At 42.8% G+C, this 19,319-nt stretch overlaps 2 protein-coding genes across 16 annotated transcripts in view; one reads left to right on the top strand and one right to left on the bottom strand.

The window, feature by feature from the left end:
• Positions 1-17,218, top strand: part of TPGS2 (tubulin polyglutamylase complex subunit 2) — a 48,951-nt gene extending 31,733 nt beyond the window's left edge. For 2 of the 8 annotated variants that reach the window (XM_015121730.3, XM_015121731.3), the window contains one exon: positions 404-3,610. In XM_015121730.3, coding sequence (XP_014977216.1) covers positions 404-649 — 246 coding nt within the window. In that variant the 3' untranslated portion in view covers positions 650-3,610. 8 annotated transcript variants of the gene reach the window in all.
• Positions 17,132-19,319, bottom strand: part of FHOD3 (formin homology 2 domain containing 3) — a 488,002-nt gene continuing 485,814 nt past the window's right edge. For 7 of the 8 annotated variants that reach the window (XM_001106633.5, XM_077974668.1, XM_077974667.1 and 4 more), the window contains one exon: positions 17,135-17,744. In XM_001106633.5, the coding sequence (XP_001106633.3) occupies positions 17,662-17,744 (83 nt within the window). In that variant the 3' untranslated portion in view covers positions 17,135-17,661. 8 annotated transcript variants of the gene reach the window in all.

Below are 19,319 nucleotides of genomic sequence, written 5' to 3' on the forward strand. Positions count from 1 at the left end.
CTGCCTTTCCTGGGGAAATGATGCTGCCAGAATCCACCTGATGGGGAGCACCTGGTTTGAGGACAGAACAATAGACGCTGTCCTCTAGTGCTTTTGGATCTAGCATCCCAGGCTCAGGACTCACTAAATCAGAAGAAAGTATGCTCAGATTCTTAGTTCTCACACTGCATTTATCTTAAAGGTCATGAGAACTCATAAAGCAATGTGTGTATCTTACCAGAGGTTGATGGGATCTGTTATCATCACTTCCACTTAAAGGAAGAGCAAATAGATTTTTAGGCAGTTTTTCATGAAAATGTACCTCTACCTCCTATTCCCAGCTGTCCTGCATCCCCCAAAAAGAGCATACAGAATGGCATTTCTCCTTTGAATTGTGACCTTCTCTTCCAATTCTGCCTTACAGCAGTGGTTCAGCATGTATAAACCTATCACCTACAACACAAGCCTGCTCACAGAAGAGACCGACTCCTTTGTGAATAAGCTAGATCCCAGCAAAGTGTTTAAGAGCAAGAACAAGATCGTAATCCCAAAAAAGAAAGGGCCTGTGCAGCCTGCAGGTGGCCAGAAAGGGCCCTCAGGACCCTCCGGTCCCTCCACTTCCTCTACTTCTAAATCCTCCTCTGGCTCTGGAAACCCCATCCGGAAGTGAGCACCCCTCCCTCCAGCTCTCTACCAGCTCCAGAATGGTGGCTGCCATGCACAGATGGCCCTAGGGGTGACCTCCAGTTTTGCGTGTGAACCATAGGCCTTTTTTCCAGCTGAATGACCAAAATTATAAGCCTTTTAGTCCCACTGACATTAGCCAGGCTCCTAGTGAGGCCTCCACAGCACATTGTGCTGTCCCCTGCCTCTGGAAGCAATGGGGAATTTGGGATCTTGTTTAAGTGCCCAAATAAGTCTAATGAGTGTTCTCCTCTTCTTCAGCACTCAACCCTCAATCCCTTAGCACTGATTAGAGAAGTCCCCCATAGAAACCACTGGTTTTGACCCATGAAGCATTAGAACTGCGTCATTCATTCAGGAGCCACTAATCACATATGACTATTTAAATTTAAATTAAATTATATGAAAAATTCATTTCTTCAGTTGCATTAGCCACATTTCTAGAATTCATGTGGCTGGTAGATTCTGTATTAGCACAGAGATAGGGAACATTTCCATCACCACAGAAAGTTCTGTTGGACAGCACTGCATTAATATTTTCATACTGCTCTTCCTCAGATCTATTAATTTTTGTTGTTAAATAATGTTGATGTCTTCATTTGATGGGTCATAATGTTCCATGAAACCTCTCAAATACACAGTTGTATGTTCTCTGTATCCTTTACCACGAATATCTTGCTCTGCTCATTTCTTTTGTAGCTTCCTATAAAGTTTGTCTTCCTCATCAGTTTGCAGTGAAGTTTCTTGCTTCCAGTTTTGTGTTATGTTGTTTATACATGTTCCACAATTATCTTCCTTATTAACTTTTTTAAAAAGGTGTACTTGTGCTGTGCTCTATTCTTACCATTTAAAAACAAAAAATTCCCAAGCATTGCTTTGCGCAACTCTTCATAAAGAAAAAGTTTTAATGGTGCCTGTCACTGTTAACAGAAGCTTTCCACATGCTCTGCCTGACTCCACAGCTCTGAGTTGTCCGGCGTCACTTTGCCTGGTCCCTGGCCATCCTTAGGACAAGCAGTCTCCTGCTTAGAACAGGGTGGGCTTCCAAGAGTTCTTTTGGAAGCAAGTTGCCTGTAATTCAGAAATCACTTTCCCATTGACATATGGGGGTACTAGACCTCTAGCCTATATATGCTTAATATTTGACACAAGATAAATCTGACATACCTACTACATTTAATGAAATTTTTACAAAGAAAGTTGCTCAGATTTTCAATTAGGAATGCCTATTTATTTCCTCCCTCTACAGTCCTGGCTGTGGGCAGAAGCAAGGCCTTCACCCTACTTCCCAACAGGGAAAGTGGGGAGTCACCCATCTAGCCCCAAGTTCTTGGGGTGGCTGCAGTTTTTGTACTGAAGTCCCAGAGGTTAGAGAATTAGGAGTTTTGAGGAATGAGGTGCAGGGACCTGTACCATCTGCACACTTCAGTCCCAGCTGGCTCACTCGCTCTTTCCTGACTTCTCTCTACCCCAGTGATTGGCCAGGCTTCCTTCCTTTGCACTGTCTATCTGCTAATCAACCCAGGGTTTCCCTCTTCCAAACCCACTGGGGAACTAAGAGCAGTCCGCAGGATTCTCCACATGCTCTTTTGCTCTGAAACATGTTTATTTTGATTGGTGACAATAATGATAGATATTCATGAGAAAGAGCCTTCGATATCTCCTCCACCTACCACTTTCCATAGCCCCTGAGGAAAACCAAGGTGAAAAGTTAGGCTTCAAGGATCAGGGCAAGCTCTAACTGGCTGCTTCCCCATTCTTGTAATAGTTCAAAGTCTTGAAATATTAGTGCTTGAAAGTCTTTGGGAGCATAAACTGAGCGTCGTATTAACAGCTTATTCATTTGCTTTAAAATAGCGAGACTTCTTACCTTTGCAATCCCAAAACTAACCACTTATAATTCAGTGTGGTCATTTTAAACGTACATGTGTGTGTGTATGTTTTAACCATAACATGATTGTCACATATTCTCTAGGAGACATTTTGGCCCTTTTAATTGTTTAGGTTATTATACTTCAAGGATTTATAAATGTGCAACAATTCATAGAGTGGCAGAAAAGGATATAGAGAGACCACGTTGTCGAGGACAATAGCTGGAGTTTAGTCTTCCAGAAGTATTTTTCTTGCCAGAGCTGATCAAAGGAAGAGCCACCAGCACCGGATAAGAGATTCTAGCATTTGGCTGCTTCTCCAAGACAAGCGAGGTTAGAAGGGAGTTGAGAAGTTATGTCATCTTCCACTGCAGCAGATACCCTTTTTTTTTTTAGTACTTGAGGATCCCCTGAATCACAGAATTTCTAAATCAGTCCTGGATTCCACAAGTGAAGCAGCGGAGGAACCAGGAGGTCAGCGGTGCCCCTCAAATCCGTGGCAATCAAGAGGGAGTTCTCAAAAGGCTATCAAAGGAAGGGGATTATGATAAGGAAAGGCTCAAGACCTGCCTCAGAAGGATTGAGCAGGGAAAAGCAGAACTGACTCCATGATATGCAGGATCCAGTACAAAATGAACACGTGGGGCTTTTGTGCATACAGCAGGAAAACATTGCCTTTACAGGTACTAAAATGTAATGTTTTTCCTTTCTTCCATAGTGTCTTTCTCAACTTGTTATGGCGGTGTTTTTTATTTGCTACTTAATGCTGTTCTAACTAAAAACTTAAATGTTAAATTCCTATCATGCATTTTACTATTCATCTTTATATTATGCAATTCCAGTTTTAAATGAAAATATGAGCATTTACTTAACTCATGCAGAATCACCAAAATTACACAATTTGCATTTTATAGCTTATGTTTACATACTGTATGCATATGTATTTCATTCTTACCACAACAGTAGAAACACTGTACAAAACTAACTCAACTGTTACTGTTTCACTTCTTGGTATTTTCAGCATAAGTGGTTGACTAACACAGGAATGTACATGAGTAAAAAAGGATATGATAGGGCTCCTTGGTCATTCGTGTTTCTTAGAATGCCATTGCCTTCTTTCTGTGTTTGAAGCCAGTCTGGTTCAGATGGGAAGTGCAGCCTTTTGGGGCTCTCAGCATCCCCCACTTACTCAGCTGTAGATGTAAGATGCTTACTTTGTACACACTTTGAATCTCTTCGAGCTCTGACACATCATGGGTCCAGTGGAGTTCTCTGCTCACAGGGGATCACAAAGGCTACATGTGAATGGGGCAGTAAGGAACACTGGATATATGTTGCACATGTCTCCTCCGCTCATGCATATATTCTGTTGTCCCATCAGACTTCACTTACAGAACACAGGTTCAAAGATAAAATAGGGCTAGAAGAGCACTAAACTAAGTGTGAGGCCCTTCTGAGTATGGGCCCTGTGTGACTGCACAGGTCACCCACCCATGAAGCTGGCCCTGGTAAAGGAGGAAGGGAGCACTTCTGGCAAAAGACCCAACAACAGAAGGTTGAGTGGGTTAAATTGGGAAAAAAATACCCAAGAAATTTATGTTTTCAAACTAAAGCTATTAAAATGGAAATGGGCTGTATTATAAATCAACTGCCCAGGAAAAAGACAGTAGGCTGCAGTCACAAAATGAGAATAAATGGCAGAATGCCTCATGATGCATTGATGTAGTTAAGATTGTACATAAAGTGCTACATCATCATGCTGCTGGCAGGGAAGTAACCAAGCCAAAGATAGGAATGAAAAGGGGCAGCCTGCACCTGATAATCCACAGAATCTAGCCCTTAAAGCTGACATGCACCAGTGCCACTAGAATCATGTGTAGAAAGTAAGATACCCAGATTCCCCTCCAGACCTACTAAATCAAAATGGCCAGGAAACAGTCCAGCCATCAAGATTTTTAATCAACTGAAGTGGTGACAGTGATGCTCACCAAGTCTGAAATTTGTTACTTAATGGGTCTGGGTGGTTTTGCTTTTACTGCATGAAGAATAATTCAAAATCTGTCTTTATTCCAGTAAAGCATGTATAATGACTAGAATAGAAGGACCAAGGGACCTTTATAGTTTCTGCATAAATGCACGTATTTTTCTAAACCTTTTATTATGGAGAGTTTTTAATGTTTACAAAGATAGAAGAGCATAATGAATCCCCCTGTATCCATCATCCAGTTTCATCAATTATCAACTCATGACCAGGCATGCCATAGGCAGACCCATATTTACTCCTTCAGTTTTGTTTAAATAATTCTGTTCAATTTATCTATTGGTTTTTATACAACACCGCTTTATGTTTTAGCAATTGCTCCATAAGTTTTTTCTCTCCAGTAGCCACTCCCAGAGTCCCTGGTAGCTATATTTGTCCAGTAAAGTCTGGCTCCTTCATTACAGTTGATTGGACACCAGGTGGGTTTCCAATCCAAGTTGACTGTGCTCTTACCCTTGGGATCTTGAGATGAATTTGCCTATTTCTTTTCTTTCTTTTCTTTTTTTTTTTTTTTTCTGGAAACAGGGTCTCACTCTGTTGCCCAGGCTGGAGTGCAGTGGTGCAATCATGGCTCACTGCAACCTTGACTTCCTGGGCTCAAGCAATCCTCCTACCTCAGTTTCTCAAGTACCTGGGACCAGAGGCATACACCACCTGATTAATTTTTTATTATCATTTGTAGAGATGCAGTCTCCCTATGTTGCCCAGACTCATCTCAAATTCCTGGGCTCAAGCAATCCTCCCACCTCAGCTTCCCAAAATGCTGGGATTAGAGGCATGAGCCACCACACCAAGCCAGATTTCCTTGACTTAAGCAACCAGACTGGATTCTGTTTTTCCAGCCATGCATTATCTTGTTAATACATATGACCTCCATTATGGAGTTAACTGTGACCATTAAAAGAGCTAATATATAGTTGAGAATTCAGAAAGGTTAGCTCCTCTTTTGCCCCTTCTTTTATAATGTTATCCCAACCTTTGTTTCCAGCCATTGACTTTCTATATTACCTATCTGGCCCTGCTCTCCTGAACCACTCACTCTCTCCAAAACTCCAGCTTGGTCTCTTTCTGTGCCTTTACACCTAGAGTTTCCTCCCAAGGTCCAGCTGCAGTCCACCTCCACCTCAGAGGCCTCTGGGAATCCCTAGCCCACAAGGAGAACCCTCCTTGAGGTGAAGTGCTTCATGCCAGTACCACTCAATTAACTTTTGGTCACCTTGCCTATGTCCTCTGTGTCTTCAGTGTTGAGATGGTGTATTAATCCATTCTCACATTGCTATAAAGAACTGCCTAAAGCTGGGTAATTTATAAAGAAGAGATGTTTAATTGACTTGAAGTTCTGCAGGCTGTACAAGAAGCACAGCTGGGGAGGCCTCAGGAAACTTAAAATCATGGCAGAAGGCGAAGAGGAAGCAGGCACGTCTTACATGGCTGGAGGAGGAGGAAGAGAGTGAACAGGGAGGTGCCACACACTATTAAGCACCCAGATCTCATGAGAACTCACTATCATAAGAATGACAAGGCGGAAATCACCGCCATGATTCAATCACCTCCCACCAGGCCCCTCCTCCAACACTGGGGATTACAATTTGACATGAGATTTGGGCAGGGACACAAATCCAGACCATATCAGATAGGGACTTTATGTTACTCTAGAAAATCCATTGCTACTTAGTATGGAACCCCGTGAACCATTAATAAACCTAAAATCAGTTAATACATAATCTTGTGCTAAATCAAGAACTGCTTCATACTTCAGGATAGACCAGTAGGAACAGACAACAAGCTAAATTCAGAAAAAAAAAAGTAAAAATGCTGTTAATTTAAATGTTTATGCAAATTATAAAAAGACAGTCACTACTTTAAAGGCAGGATACCTTAGTTCAGCCCACAGACCATCCCTGTCATAAAACTGTGCCATAATAAAAGATGTTAGCAATGTTCCAATGTCTTGGCATCCAAACATTGTCTCCCAGACTGCCTCTTGCCACTCATTAGCTGTGGCTCAAAACTCTTATCTGACAGTGTACCTTTGTGGTTCTGAAAATGGGATCTTTGTAATCTCACATCCTTATGTTCCCTATAGCTCTTAGCACCCAGGCCTTGTCCAATACCATCCTTGATAAATGTAGTGAGCATTATGAAAGAAACCATCCATCTTGATGATTTCAGTATCCAACCAACTACATAGTCTCACATGGATAAAATATTTTGTGAACAGAATTCCCAGGTGACAAGGGTGAAATGCAGTAGTGAAGACCAGCCACAGTGTGACATGGTGAAAACACATACCACCACCACAATAACTGAAATGCTGCTTTTTAAAGCATTATTGTAAGGTGGATTTAGCTGTTAAAGATGTGTGTTCTGCCATGGCATGTATTATAATCACAGGGTTATACTCACAGGTCTGATGTGGACTCTGCTGAGGAGAGATTGCATCTTGTAGGTGGGATATGTCAAGAGAGGAGTGTATATTTGATAGTATTGACTTCACATAGAATTCTCCTTTGTGGATAAGAATTCCCAAGACTCAGAACACAATGTAGGCAGAGGGTGGACATAGTGTATTAGTCCATTTTCACGCTGCTGATAAAGACATACCCAAGACTGGGTAATTTTTTAAGAAAAAGGTTTAATGGACTCACAGTTCCACGTGGCTGGGGAGGCCTCACAATCATGGTAGAAGGCAAAAGGCACTCTTACATGGTGGCAGGCAAAGAGAGAATGAGAGCCAAGTGAGAGGGGAAACCCCTTATAAAATCATCAGATCTTGTGAGACTTATTCACTACCACAAGAACAGTATGGCGGAAACCACCCCCATGATTCAATTATCTCCCACTGGGTCCCTTCCACAACATACGGGAATTATGGGAGCTACAATTCAATATGAGATTTGGGTAGGGACACAGCCAACCATATCACATAGTTTCTTAGACATTGTTTCATGTGCTTGATGGATGAAACTGCAGTCCAAAGCAATTTTATACAAAACTAAATTTAACATAAAAACTTCCTGTGTATAAAAGGAATAAATAGCAATAAAGTACATATAAAGGTATGTATTCTCTCAGACCTGTGCTAATACATAGCCATAAACTAAAATAAAAATTTAAAATTCGTTCCTCAATCTCCAGCCACATTTCAAGTATTCAGTAATCACATATGTCTAGTGGCTACCATATTAGATAGTTATATATAGAACATTTCCATCATCACAGAACGTTACACTGGGCAGCCCTAGTTAGAGCAAGCATGGCTTGTTTTATATTATAATTTTCAGAATAACCCTGAAAATTCAGAAAAGCCATTTTATACTATGCTATAGTCAACAAAGAATAAGGATATTTACCTAATCTTAAGACTTTTTTTTTTTTTTTTTACCTAAAACACAACATCCTCTTCTACTTCACATATTACTTTTGCAGCCCGTGGCTCATAGGAAAAGCCAAGGATGAGTTAGCCTGCTGCTACCCATTTTAGCTGCACAGTGGGCTGTGCAAGTTCTGAGCTTTCCCTATGTGATAGTCAAAGACCCCAAGGCAGCCCCAGCCTCTTTAGGTCTCTGCACAGTCTCCAGTATGGAAAGCTGTGGGAAAGTAAGGAGCAGGTTCTAGGTCTTCAGGATTTTCTTCATCTTAAAGCAGCTCATTTCCTTTGCCCTCCTAGGGAGCAGAGGGGGCTAGGTTTGGGATCATCCTCCTAGCCTCAGAAATAGTTGTTCAAGAAATAATATTTCTCACAGAAAGGATAAATGCTTGAGGGGATGGATACCCCATCTTCCATGATTTGATTATTACACATTGCATGCCTGTTACCAAAATATCTCATATATACACCTACTATGTACCCACAAAAATTTAAAATTTAAAATTAAAAAAAAAAAAAACATGTTTTGAGGTAACTGGTACTCCCCTGAAGACCAGCTAGGTTAATTTTTCTTCCCCAGCATAAAGACTAGAAAAGAATATGTCCCTAGGGCAGGGACACAAACAGCCTGAGCACAGTTGAGTGTAAAGGAGAAACCCCATCCCTCAAGCAAAAGCTTTAAGTGTGGAACACACTAAGGACAAGATTAAACCTCTGGAAAAACAGCTCACCTTTAAGGTCCCAGCGCCCAGCTTTATACTTTTCAACTTTATTTTGAAAACAAGGCCATCTCATGGGATAGAGACGGCGACATGGGTGGTACTTGAGGGTTAAGTGCCTGGTGGTTCCAGGCCACATCTGCTACCACAGGTGGTTCTAGATCCTGGCTACACAGGTTCTGGGACGTGATGCTGGGGCTCTACAATGTATGTTTATTGAGCAACTCAGTGTTCATCAGAAAAACTCTAATTTTCCTTTGAAAATTAGATTCTAAAATAGATGGCTGTGGCCTTAATAACTATCTTCACAAATCAGGTTTTTAGGCCATTAAAAAATGGTAATCCATCTTCAATATATCAGAAACAGAATTCAAGCACAAGACAAATTCAAAAATCTGTCTTACATTTGTTCACAATCACAAGTCCATATAGTTTAATTTAACCCAACAGTTAGTGAACTTCTATATGTGTATACACATGCACACACACACACACATAGATTGATCAATAGACAGATAAGTTGAGAAAGTTCTAAACTACCACAACCCTTAGAATTTCAGGCAATTTTTTCTTCCAAAGACATGTGATTTTTTCATACCACCTGCTGATAGAGGGACAGCTAGCTGGATTAGAGCTCATTTCCTTCTATTGAGTCCGCATTTCTGAGGATGTGTTGCATCTCTGTGAATGAGCTCCTTTATTCCTATCCTAATCGCACGCCTAATCATCTAAGCCAAGAAGCCTCTGAAGTTGACTGAATTGCTCTATTCTGTAGCCAGTTTACCACCTGCTGCTGTGTGCTGAGTTCCAGTAAAATCACCTTGTCTAAATAAGTGTATCATCAAGGATCCCTCTTTTCAGGGACTGGATAAAATGGCTACAAGAACTGTCCCAGGCAGCCAGCTCTTCCTGTATAACTACCACATTTTTATTCAGTTCTTATTTGAAAATTGGAATTTAAAAAACTATAATTATTCCCTTGAGTACATGACAAGTGTTTTTTTGGAAAGGCAACTTTATCTATTTCCTAGCCCATTGCCCTGCCCAAAAGCATCTGGCTTTTCCCCAATGGGATCGCCCTCCCCAAAGAGCAGTAAGGGCTTAAAAGCATTTTTAGGCAGGTACTATTAGGGGTGGAGTCTCTCTCTGAAGGGAAAAAAAATTTCTGGTTAGTTTTCTTAAAGAGAAAAAGCCAAATCGTCTGCTTAGCTGGGCCAACTGAATAGTCCACGTACTGCAGTGACCTCTCATCGTTCAGGAAAACTGCTGCTGACACAGAGGAACACAAGGCCCCCTATCACCTTGTGGCTGATTTAATGTGCTACCTGTAACACGCTATGCATGACTCTGGAATATCTTTAAACTCTGAACCAAGACCCACGTATTCCTATTTCCACCTACACCAGATAACTTACAATATCAAAATGAATAGAAGAAAATGTGTTCACTGGAAACTGGCTGTTGAGTCCCTCCAATGGGAACTGAGGAGCTGTGTCTCTGCAGGCATGGGGACTGGCCACAAGCAAAGAGGCAGTGGCACGAAGCCCTGGAGCTGCAGTGTGTGCAGCAGGCACCAATCCAACGGCATGGGAACAGCAGTGTTGCAATCATTCCTCAGTTATGGCAAGAATGTGCTATTTTTCACTGTTAGGTGTTGCTTCTGAGAACTACAAATAAAACTCCAAAAAAGCGAACAGACTCTCTGTTGGCCAAGGGGACTCTAGAGAGCCTTACAAACTGAGTTCCTGACCATAACAGGATGGGAGGTCAGACACACCTCATCATACCCCCTCACTTTTGTGGTTTTAGACACAACAACTGATCAGCATTGATTTTAAAATAGACATCATAAGACTGATGGAACAACTCTGAAAATAAGATACCAAATAATAAACAGGACTGAAGGCCATGTCAGCCAAGGGGTAAGTCATGCACCCTCCCTACACTTAAAGAATAAAACAATTGGCCGGGCGCGGTGGCTCAGGCCTGTAATCCCAGCACTTCGGGAGGCCGAGGTGGGTGGATCACAAGGTCAGGAGATAAGACCATCCTGGCTACGATGGTGAAACCCCGTCTCTACTAAAAACACAAACAAATTAGCCTGGCATGGTGGTGGGCACCTGTAGTCCCAGCTAGCTACTCAGGAGGCTGAGGCAGGAGAATGGCTTGAACCTGGGAGGCAGAGGTTATAGTGAGCCGAGATTGCGCCACTGCACTCTAGCCTGGGTGACAGAGCACCACCAGATGCTAACTGGCCCCTTATTCTATCAGCCATAACTATGCTTTGATTGGACAAGACATTTATTTCTGTAACTTTCTCTTGGTAAAAGACCACCAACCATGGACTGGTCCTGGCCAGTTTCACAGAGGCTGCACACTTGAGTGCCTTTGTGTCTCTGCTTCAGCTTTTGATGTATAGGGCTTAATTGTAATACATTTAAAAGTCTCCACCCCTAAGTGAACATGGGCCATATGTAACACATGTTTATTGAGTACATATGCATTAGGACCACCTTCGTGAATATTCATAGCTTCTCCTGTGACCGTTGAGTATGTATACTTGGCCAACCCATTCAGCATAATTCCCTGTTCTACCCTCCTCAAAGTGCCTGTCTTTTGGTTGACCCTTTATAAGAAATAGTTTCCTCTCCAGAGTTACAGATCCTATGATTCTTTTTGTTGACACTTCTAATTATCCAGCCTATCTAATTTTCCTATACATATAATGCTGTAGTTTTAAATGTCAAAACATTCTGGAATCATTGTCACTAATCCAGTAATTAGGAACAGTCTCTATTGTCAACAACTGAACTGTGTTTGAACTACAAATCCCCCAAAATCCTAAATCTTAACTTCCTCAAGTGGATCCTCTTAAACAAAAATTATTCTTAAAGACATTAAGTAGTGCTTATTAGGAGAATAAAATGGGCTTGGTCCTCCCTCGGGCAAGTCTCAGCAATCCAAATAACCTCTCACCATATCCATTCACCAATCAGAGTGGGAATGACTCTATCATCAAAGCACAAAAAAATATTTTCTGCTTCTGAACCTTTCCCACTGGTGCTGAACGTACCTAGATGGAGCAATGGCTGGATGTGGGATGGATTACCAATTAAGTATAATTGATGTGAAATTTGTACATGATTGCCAACCTTGAACAAAATTTTCAGTGTTCAGGAAATTTTTTTTTTTTGAGACAGAGTTTCGCTCTTGTTACCCAGATTGGAGTGCAATGGCGCGATCTCAGCTCACTGCAACCTCCGCCTCCCCGGTTCAAGCGATTCTGTCTCAGCCTCCTGAGTAGCTGGGATTACAGGCACATGCCACCATGCCCAGCTAATTTTTGTATTTTTAGTAGAGATGGGGTTTCGTCATATTGTTCAGGCTGATCTCGAACTCCTGACCTCAGGTGATCCGCCCACCTTGGCCTCCCAAAGTGCTGGGATTACAGGCATAAGCCACCGCGCCTGGCCAGGAAAATTTTAAGGTACAGTGCTTCCACCCTGTACATGACTAGGCCTCGAGGACTTTTCAGCTTGGTCAAAGTAGGACTGGCTGGCTCCCCACCCACCAGGCCCACCCCAGTTCAGACTGGGCTGCATATTTTGTGCCCCAAAGCATAGCTGACTATTGATATTCAACTAGCAGCTGTCTTAAGATTTCTAAAAGAACAAGAAAATAACCAGGTACTAGTGAAACAAGCCAGGATATATCACTTCTTATCGTCTGTCCTTGGAGAGTTATTCAGTATGTCTCATCCTCAGTTTCTTTATGTGAAAAATGAAAATGCAGAGCGGCTATAAGGATTCTATTAAATAATACATTATGAAGTGCTCACACAGAGATGCCTTCAATAAATAACATTTTAGCTATTTTTAGAAATCACTCAGAAAGTTCATTTTCCCTCCACAAATTGTCTAGCAAACACAACTGATTTTTCTACCACATAGAACACCTTTTTTGACAAACTGAATGGTTCATTTTAATATCATATACCTTCACTGCATTTGCAAAGGCATTTCATCCCCTATCTTAGGCAATTTGGTGTTATTTGTACTTCTCTCTCTGATAAAATGATTTCTGATTTTAAAAATCTAGATATGGCTACAGAGTGGTAGATGAATTAAAATTTTAATTTCAGTAGATGACTCCTTCCCAGGCCCCAGGAAAGGGCCCTAAGGGGAAGGACCATGACTCTCCTTTTTCCCAGATGAATCCCAAGTGCCTGGCGCACAGTTACCTCCGTAACGGGCGCGCAGTGCACATTTGTGGTGGTTGTACTGTTTCTTAGAGGATACTGTGAGGAATCACCACAAACTTAGTGGTTTAGAACAACAGAAATTTATTTTATCATATTTCTGGAGGCTAGCGGTTCAATATTAGTTTTATTGAGCCAAAATCAAGGTGTCGAGCGGGCTGTGCTGTTCCTGGAGGCTCCAGGGCAGCACCTGTTCCTTGCCTTTTACAGCTGTTCCTTGCTTTTTACTGCTCTTAGTGGCTGCCAGCATTGCATGGTTTGTGGCCAGGTCACTCCAATCTCCACATCTGTCTTCACGTTGCCTTTAATGTGTATCAAATCTCACTCTGCCTTTCTCTTATAAGGATACTCATCACTGAGTTTAGGGAATACCCGGATGATCCAAGATAATCCCCATATACCAGGATCCTTAATTTAATCACATTTGCAAAGACTTTCCTCAGAAGGTAACATTTCTAGGTTCCAGGGATTAGGACCTGCTACTGTTAGATGGCCGTCATTCAACCTGTTACAGTGGTATTTGGTGATACACCATCTTACGTGTATCCATGAACACAGAAATAGTGGATTTGGGAGCCATGGACAATGTAGAGGCCACTCACAGACCAGGAGCCTAGAAACCAAGTCTCCTACTCCTGGCCCCTGTTCTTCCCCACTGCACTGTGTTAACAATGGACTTGGAAGAAAACGAAACTGGGTCATCAGCCCTCCAAGGCCCTGTGCACCCTCCCACTCCATCCCCAGATCCTTAAGTTATTTTTTAAACAGAAAGAAAAAAACCTTAATATTCCAAAGAAACCCAAATCCAAACACCTTTGTAAAGTATTTACCTTTTTTTTTCTGGCAGTTTTGTAATTTCAATACATACTAGGACATAGGTGCTAAGACACAGGGGCAAGAACATCTATGGTCATTACCAGGCAGATGAGGAATAGCATCTTACAAGTATAAGGTACTATTCACTTTCATGCTTCTTGAAGGTCTTTTAGAAAAATGTAACATCCTGAATTAAGAATTGCTCATAGAGGCCGTCAGAATGAGTGGCATCAAGAGAGGGGAAACAAGCAATAAGAAACACCCCTTAGTTTCACTAAAAACTAATGAACCACTAAGTTTAGCAACACAAATTGATTTTTCTTATAGGCTCTTCTACGTCTTTTTGATGGATCTAGTCCCCCAGTGGGATTTGAATAATCCAAGAGGAAGAGCAGGAATCTGGAGCAGAAGGTTCTAGAGCTCCCAGGACTCGCTGGCACACCCTGACTGCTCCTTGATATTTGTGGACAGGGCTCTGGGTTCACCTCTGTCTCAGCATGTCTGTCCTGCCACTGAGCTGGCAGGTATTTCTGTAGGTGAAGAAAAAAGAGAGAGGTGGCAAGAGCTGGCCTTCCAATGTTCCTCCCATGTTACCGGGGATTTTTCCAACGTTCATTTCATTTCCAAATGTTTAGTGAGGGACTCAGTTGCCACTGCCTCCTGGCTTTCAGGGCAGGCAAGGAAGCAGCAGAGATCTCTGGGCACACAGTGTGAGGGCAGCTTTGCTCAAACATGTCCTAGCTGATCAGTTACCTGATAGTGAATAAAAACCAGCTCTGTCTTGGGGAATTATTATTGGGTTTGCAAAGTTCTCAAAAACATCATCTTCAGTCTCTAACTCCCACTCCATCTCCCCCCAACAAAAAAGAGAGAGAAAAATACCCAGTGATTTCCATACTATCTTCTCATTAGAATCGAGGGGAGGGAGATGAGAAGATCTTTTAAATGTTCCAAAGTCCAGGCCACCCTTCACACCAATTAAACCACAATCTCTGGTGGAGGGACAGAAATATCAGTAGTGCTCAAAGCACCCAGGTCAGTCCGATGTGTAGACTGGGCTGGGAACCACCACCCTATCTTATTCCCATACTACAGTGGCACTATTCAAGCTGCTGGACCCAATAAAAGAGACCCTATTTACTTAGCTGTAAGCAAGAAATTAGTTGACCTTGCTTGCTGCTTCTGAGAACTTTTTGATCCCTAAAACAAAATTAAATTAGGTTTATTCAATCACTTCCTTCTAAATGTGACCTTCCGTTCTAAAGCAACAATTCAGCAGAATACCAAGGACTCTCAGGAGGACATTGACATATTTGTTCACTAAACAGTGTGACAAAAATGCAGCTTTTTTGTCTGTGCATCATTATCTCATGTCATACAAATATTCCAAATCTGCATTCAGTGCCAAGCAATAGGCGAACACTCTCACAAACTATTAAACCATAAGCGGAATATTGGACCTGTTATTTAGAAGCATATGGAAAATGACTATTACTACCCTATGTATTCTTTTCAGTGAGGTGATTAAACTCAACAGTCTATAATGTACAGCCCCAACTCTTGCAAGTTCTAGCCTCTCCTGGGGTGTTCACATCCATCATGTACTATTTGACAAATGTCTGCTTCAACAAGCTCCCTGTCTCCGTAAGAGGGGTTAGAGCGGAGAGGGGAACACAGGCACAGAGGCCTATGGGGGAAAATATATTATCTTTGGCTTTTTAAGCAATGCTACTGCACATTGCCTATAAATCACATATCCCCAGATTCAGGAATGCAGACTCACAGAGGCTTTTTTTTTTTTTTTTTTTTTTTTTTGAGGCAGAGTCTCACTATGTCACCAGCTGGAGTGCAGTGGTGTGATTCTACAACCTCTGACTCCCTGGTTCAAACAATTCTCCTGCTTCAGCCTCCTGAGTGGCTGGGATTATAGGGCTGTGCCACCACACCCGGCTAATTTTTGTACTTTTAGTAGAGACGGGGTTTCACCATGTTGCCCAGGATGGTCTCGATCTCCTGACCTCGTGATCCACCTGCCTTGGCCTCCCAAAGTGCTGGGATTACAGGCGTGAGCCACTGCACTGGGCCTACAGAGGTTTTAAAAGTGGGACAAAGATGGAATTAGTGACCTGATGATTTTTCAGCCCCTCAAAATCCCTGCTGCAATGGTTTACCTTTCCCTGTTTTCAGAGACAGAGGTTCCTCATAGGGGACCATGTGACCCCAGGCCAAGGGGCTTGTGGAGGGTATGACCACCACCTGGCCTCAGCCCCCTCAGTATTGCTCTACAGTTGCTTAGAGCCTCTCCTGGTGCCTTCCCCTCTGATCTGAGCTGTTGATGACCTGCACTTGAGAAGCATGCATAGTCATGTGCCACAGAGCAGTGATTTGGTTCACTATAGACCATATATATGCGAGTGGTCCCGTAAGATTATAATGGAGATGAAAATTTCCTATCACCAGTGACATTGTAGCCGTCATAATGTCATAGTGCACTGCAGTACTCACGTGTTTGTGGTGATGCTGGCGTAAACAAACCTATTATGCTGCCAGATGTATAAAAGCGTACAGTAATGTCCCAGGCCTTCACATTCACTCACCACTCACCTGCCCAGAGCAGCTTCCAGTTCTGCAAGCTCCATTCATAGTAAGTTCCCTATAGAGGTGCACCTTTTATCTTTGATACTGTATTTTTACTGTACCTTTTCTATGTTTAGGTATATTTACAAACACAAATACCACTATTACAACTGCCTACAGTATTCAGTCAGTCACATGCTGTATGGATTTGTGACTTAGGAGCAACAGACTGTATCATATAGCCTAGGTACATAATAGGCTGTACCATCTAGGTTTGTGTAATGGTCTATAATATTTGCACAATGATGAAATTGCCTAACAACACATTTCTCAGAACATATCCCCATCGTTAAGTGAGGCATGACTATACTAAGTATGCGATTCTGCGGCTCTCTGTACACAAAGCTTTACATTTCCATTTTGTTTTGGTGATTTAGTAAATTTTTTGAGAAAATGAATTTTGACATAAGAGGCCAGTGAGTGAGTTGTGGAATAGTTCAGATTTGTAAACTGCTACTCTCATTTTTGCTTCCACATCATGATGGGGCAAAAAAAACCACACAGGTAAGGTGAGAGACGTTAGGTTAACGACAGCTAACATGTCCCATAACAAGGACTTAGGCCCAATTATCAAAGGAGTTCCAAAGAGCACACTGTTGAAGCTACTCACTCTATTAACAAAATATAGCCCACAGGATCTGAAGGCCGTTCCAAGCGAGGGTGCTTCTGATGACACTGAGAAGACTGTTGCCATTCTGAAGAGGCGAGCCTGCGGAACTGTTTAAGGTCCTGTTCCCAGGAGAATAAAATTTCTCATTATGGCATTAAACTCTATTTATTTAGTATTTGAAACATGGTGTACATTTATGTATTTGTATAAACATTTGGTACATCTAAAATCCACAACTGGTAAACAATCTGTGCTTTCTTTTGTGTACAAGTTTGGGGTTTACATCTCGATATTTTGGTGTTGTGGAGACTCAGTCTGTGAAGCTAATCAGATTGCCTCATATTATCGTAATAACTGTGACAGAAGTGATTTGCTCCTTAAAGGGGCTGTTCCTTGCCCAGAAAAGGTGTCACACTTTGGAACTAATAAAACCGGGTGTCATGGAATCAAGAAAAACACAGCTGACACGATGGAGAAGGTATGTGCAGGGGACTCCTGGAGATCCAAGTCAATGCGTAGCAGGCAACACAAGCCATGGGGTGACACTGGGAATTGAGCTCTCCCTTTTCAAACTGTTGGATGTTAATGTCAAGTCTCCCCAACCCCACCTGGAGAGGTTTCATCCAGCAAGAGCTTGCCTTCTGCTCAGCACACTCCTGGGAGTACCCCATGAGTGTCACAGCTGCAACTCTGAGGTGCCAACCAAGCCCAGGGCTCTGGCTTCTTCCGGGGTCAGGCCGCTCTTCAGCGTTCTTCGCACTGCAGTGGTGGCGCAGGCCGCAGCCAAAGGGATGAGAAGAAAAGGAAGTATGAGCAGCAAGGCACGGGGCAGTCAGGACCCCAGTCCCCCCTTCTCCCCAGGGACTTCCAGAGAAGCCAGAGGGTTCACACTGCACCTTCCTGCTCTTGCTGAAGTGCCCTGCAGTCTGTCTGCCAGGGCAAACGTTTGGGGCTACACAGGCTGGCCTAACAATGCCACAGGTGCTGATCTGGAGGGCCGCGAGGAGTGGTGGGGGCACTTTTAAAGAGGAAAGAAAGGAGGGGCTCACCCTCACGAGGCTTCTGAGAAGGGGGTACAAACTGCACAAGTGCAGAGGGCAGGAGAGACCTCAGCATCTGCCCCGTATGAGGAGTGTATCAGAGCTGGGAAGGTGATTTCAGAGAGGAAAATGCAAGCTCCACTAATATAAATGAGGTGAGGCAACCAGTGCACAGCGAGGGGTTCTGCAAGACCCAGCAACCTCACAAATCCAAGGGAGGACCAGCGATAGCTGGGGACATGCTCAAGAACCATGGCCCCACAGAGCAAGTTCACGAAGCCAGGGCAAGGGGCAGCAGTGAGGACGGATCTCTCCATGAGTACTGTGGGTCTTAGCCTCAACTCATTAAAAGGCCTCTGGAGACAGTAATTAAAATAACCAGTGGCTCCTCGAGGAATGGAGGCTAAGGAGCAAACTGCCAAACTTATTCTGGGTGGAATTGGTCACTGTTTTCTATGGAACACACAAGACTCAAGAAGGGCCAATGATCACTCTCACTGGGGGGTTGCCGTTGGCAACTGGAGGGATGCTCATACTTAACTGACTTAGAATTGGCTTGTGTTTAGCTTGGCATGATGGTATTCCCATTGTTTAGTATTTTAATTTCAACATCAAAATAAAGGCTGGATAAGGGTGAATGAGGAGGTAGCTGCCTCACCCAAGACAAGTCTTCATTTGAAAGGGTAGCTGATTACATTTTCCTTAATTTACAAATTGTATTTTACCCACTGTGCATTTCTTTAAAGGTCGCACAGAGTTTGGGGTATTCATTTTCAGAAGAGAAACGTTATGGATCTGCCTTCACTCTAAATCCCAAATCAGCCAGAGTTCCTGAGATGACCAGGGCAGGCTGTTGATCAAAGTTCAGAGAAAGTAAGCTCCCCTTAATGTCTCCCCATTTCCTTTGACAACTCCCCTCATCCACTCCCCAGAGGCCAGGGCCCACCTCATGCATCTGCAGGCCACACCACGTGGTCTATGCCTCCCCATCATCCCCTAAACAAAGGTTCACTCAGCCTGTGGACAAAAGATCTGAAAGACCTATGTCCATGGCAGAATCAATGGGGACTAATATCTATTCTGAAAATAAGGGGCTCCTTCTCTTCCAGGAATCAGCACTTGGAACAGGGGTCAACATCATATCCATCAGTTGGTCAGTCAACAAGTGATTTTATTGAGAACTCATTGTGTGCTCAGCATTTAACTCAAAGAATCAAAACACAGACATCAAGTATGGATTTTTAGAGAGACATGGGATATGTGGTGAGAGGTTCTCTCAAATCGTGTCACTGCA

Source organism: Macaca mulatta, chromosome 18 (genome assembly GCF_049350105.2).
Source record: "Macaca mulatta isolate MMU2019108-1 chromosome 18, T2T-MMU8v2.0, whole genome shotgun sequence".
Taxonomy (NCBI): Eukaryota; Metazoa; Chordata; class Mammalia; order Primates; family Cercopithecidae; genus Macaca; species Macaca mulatta.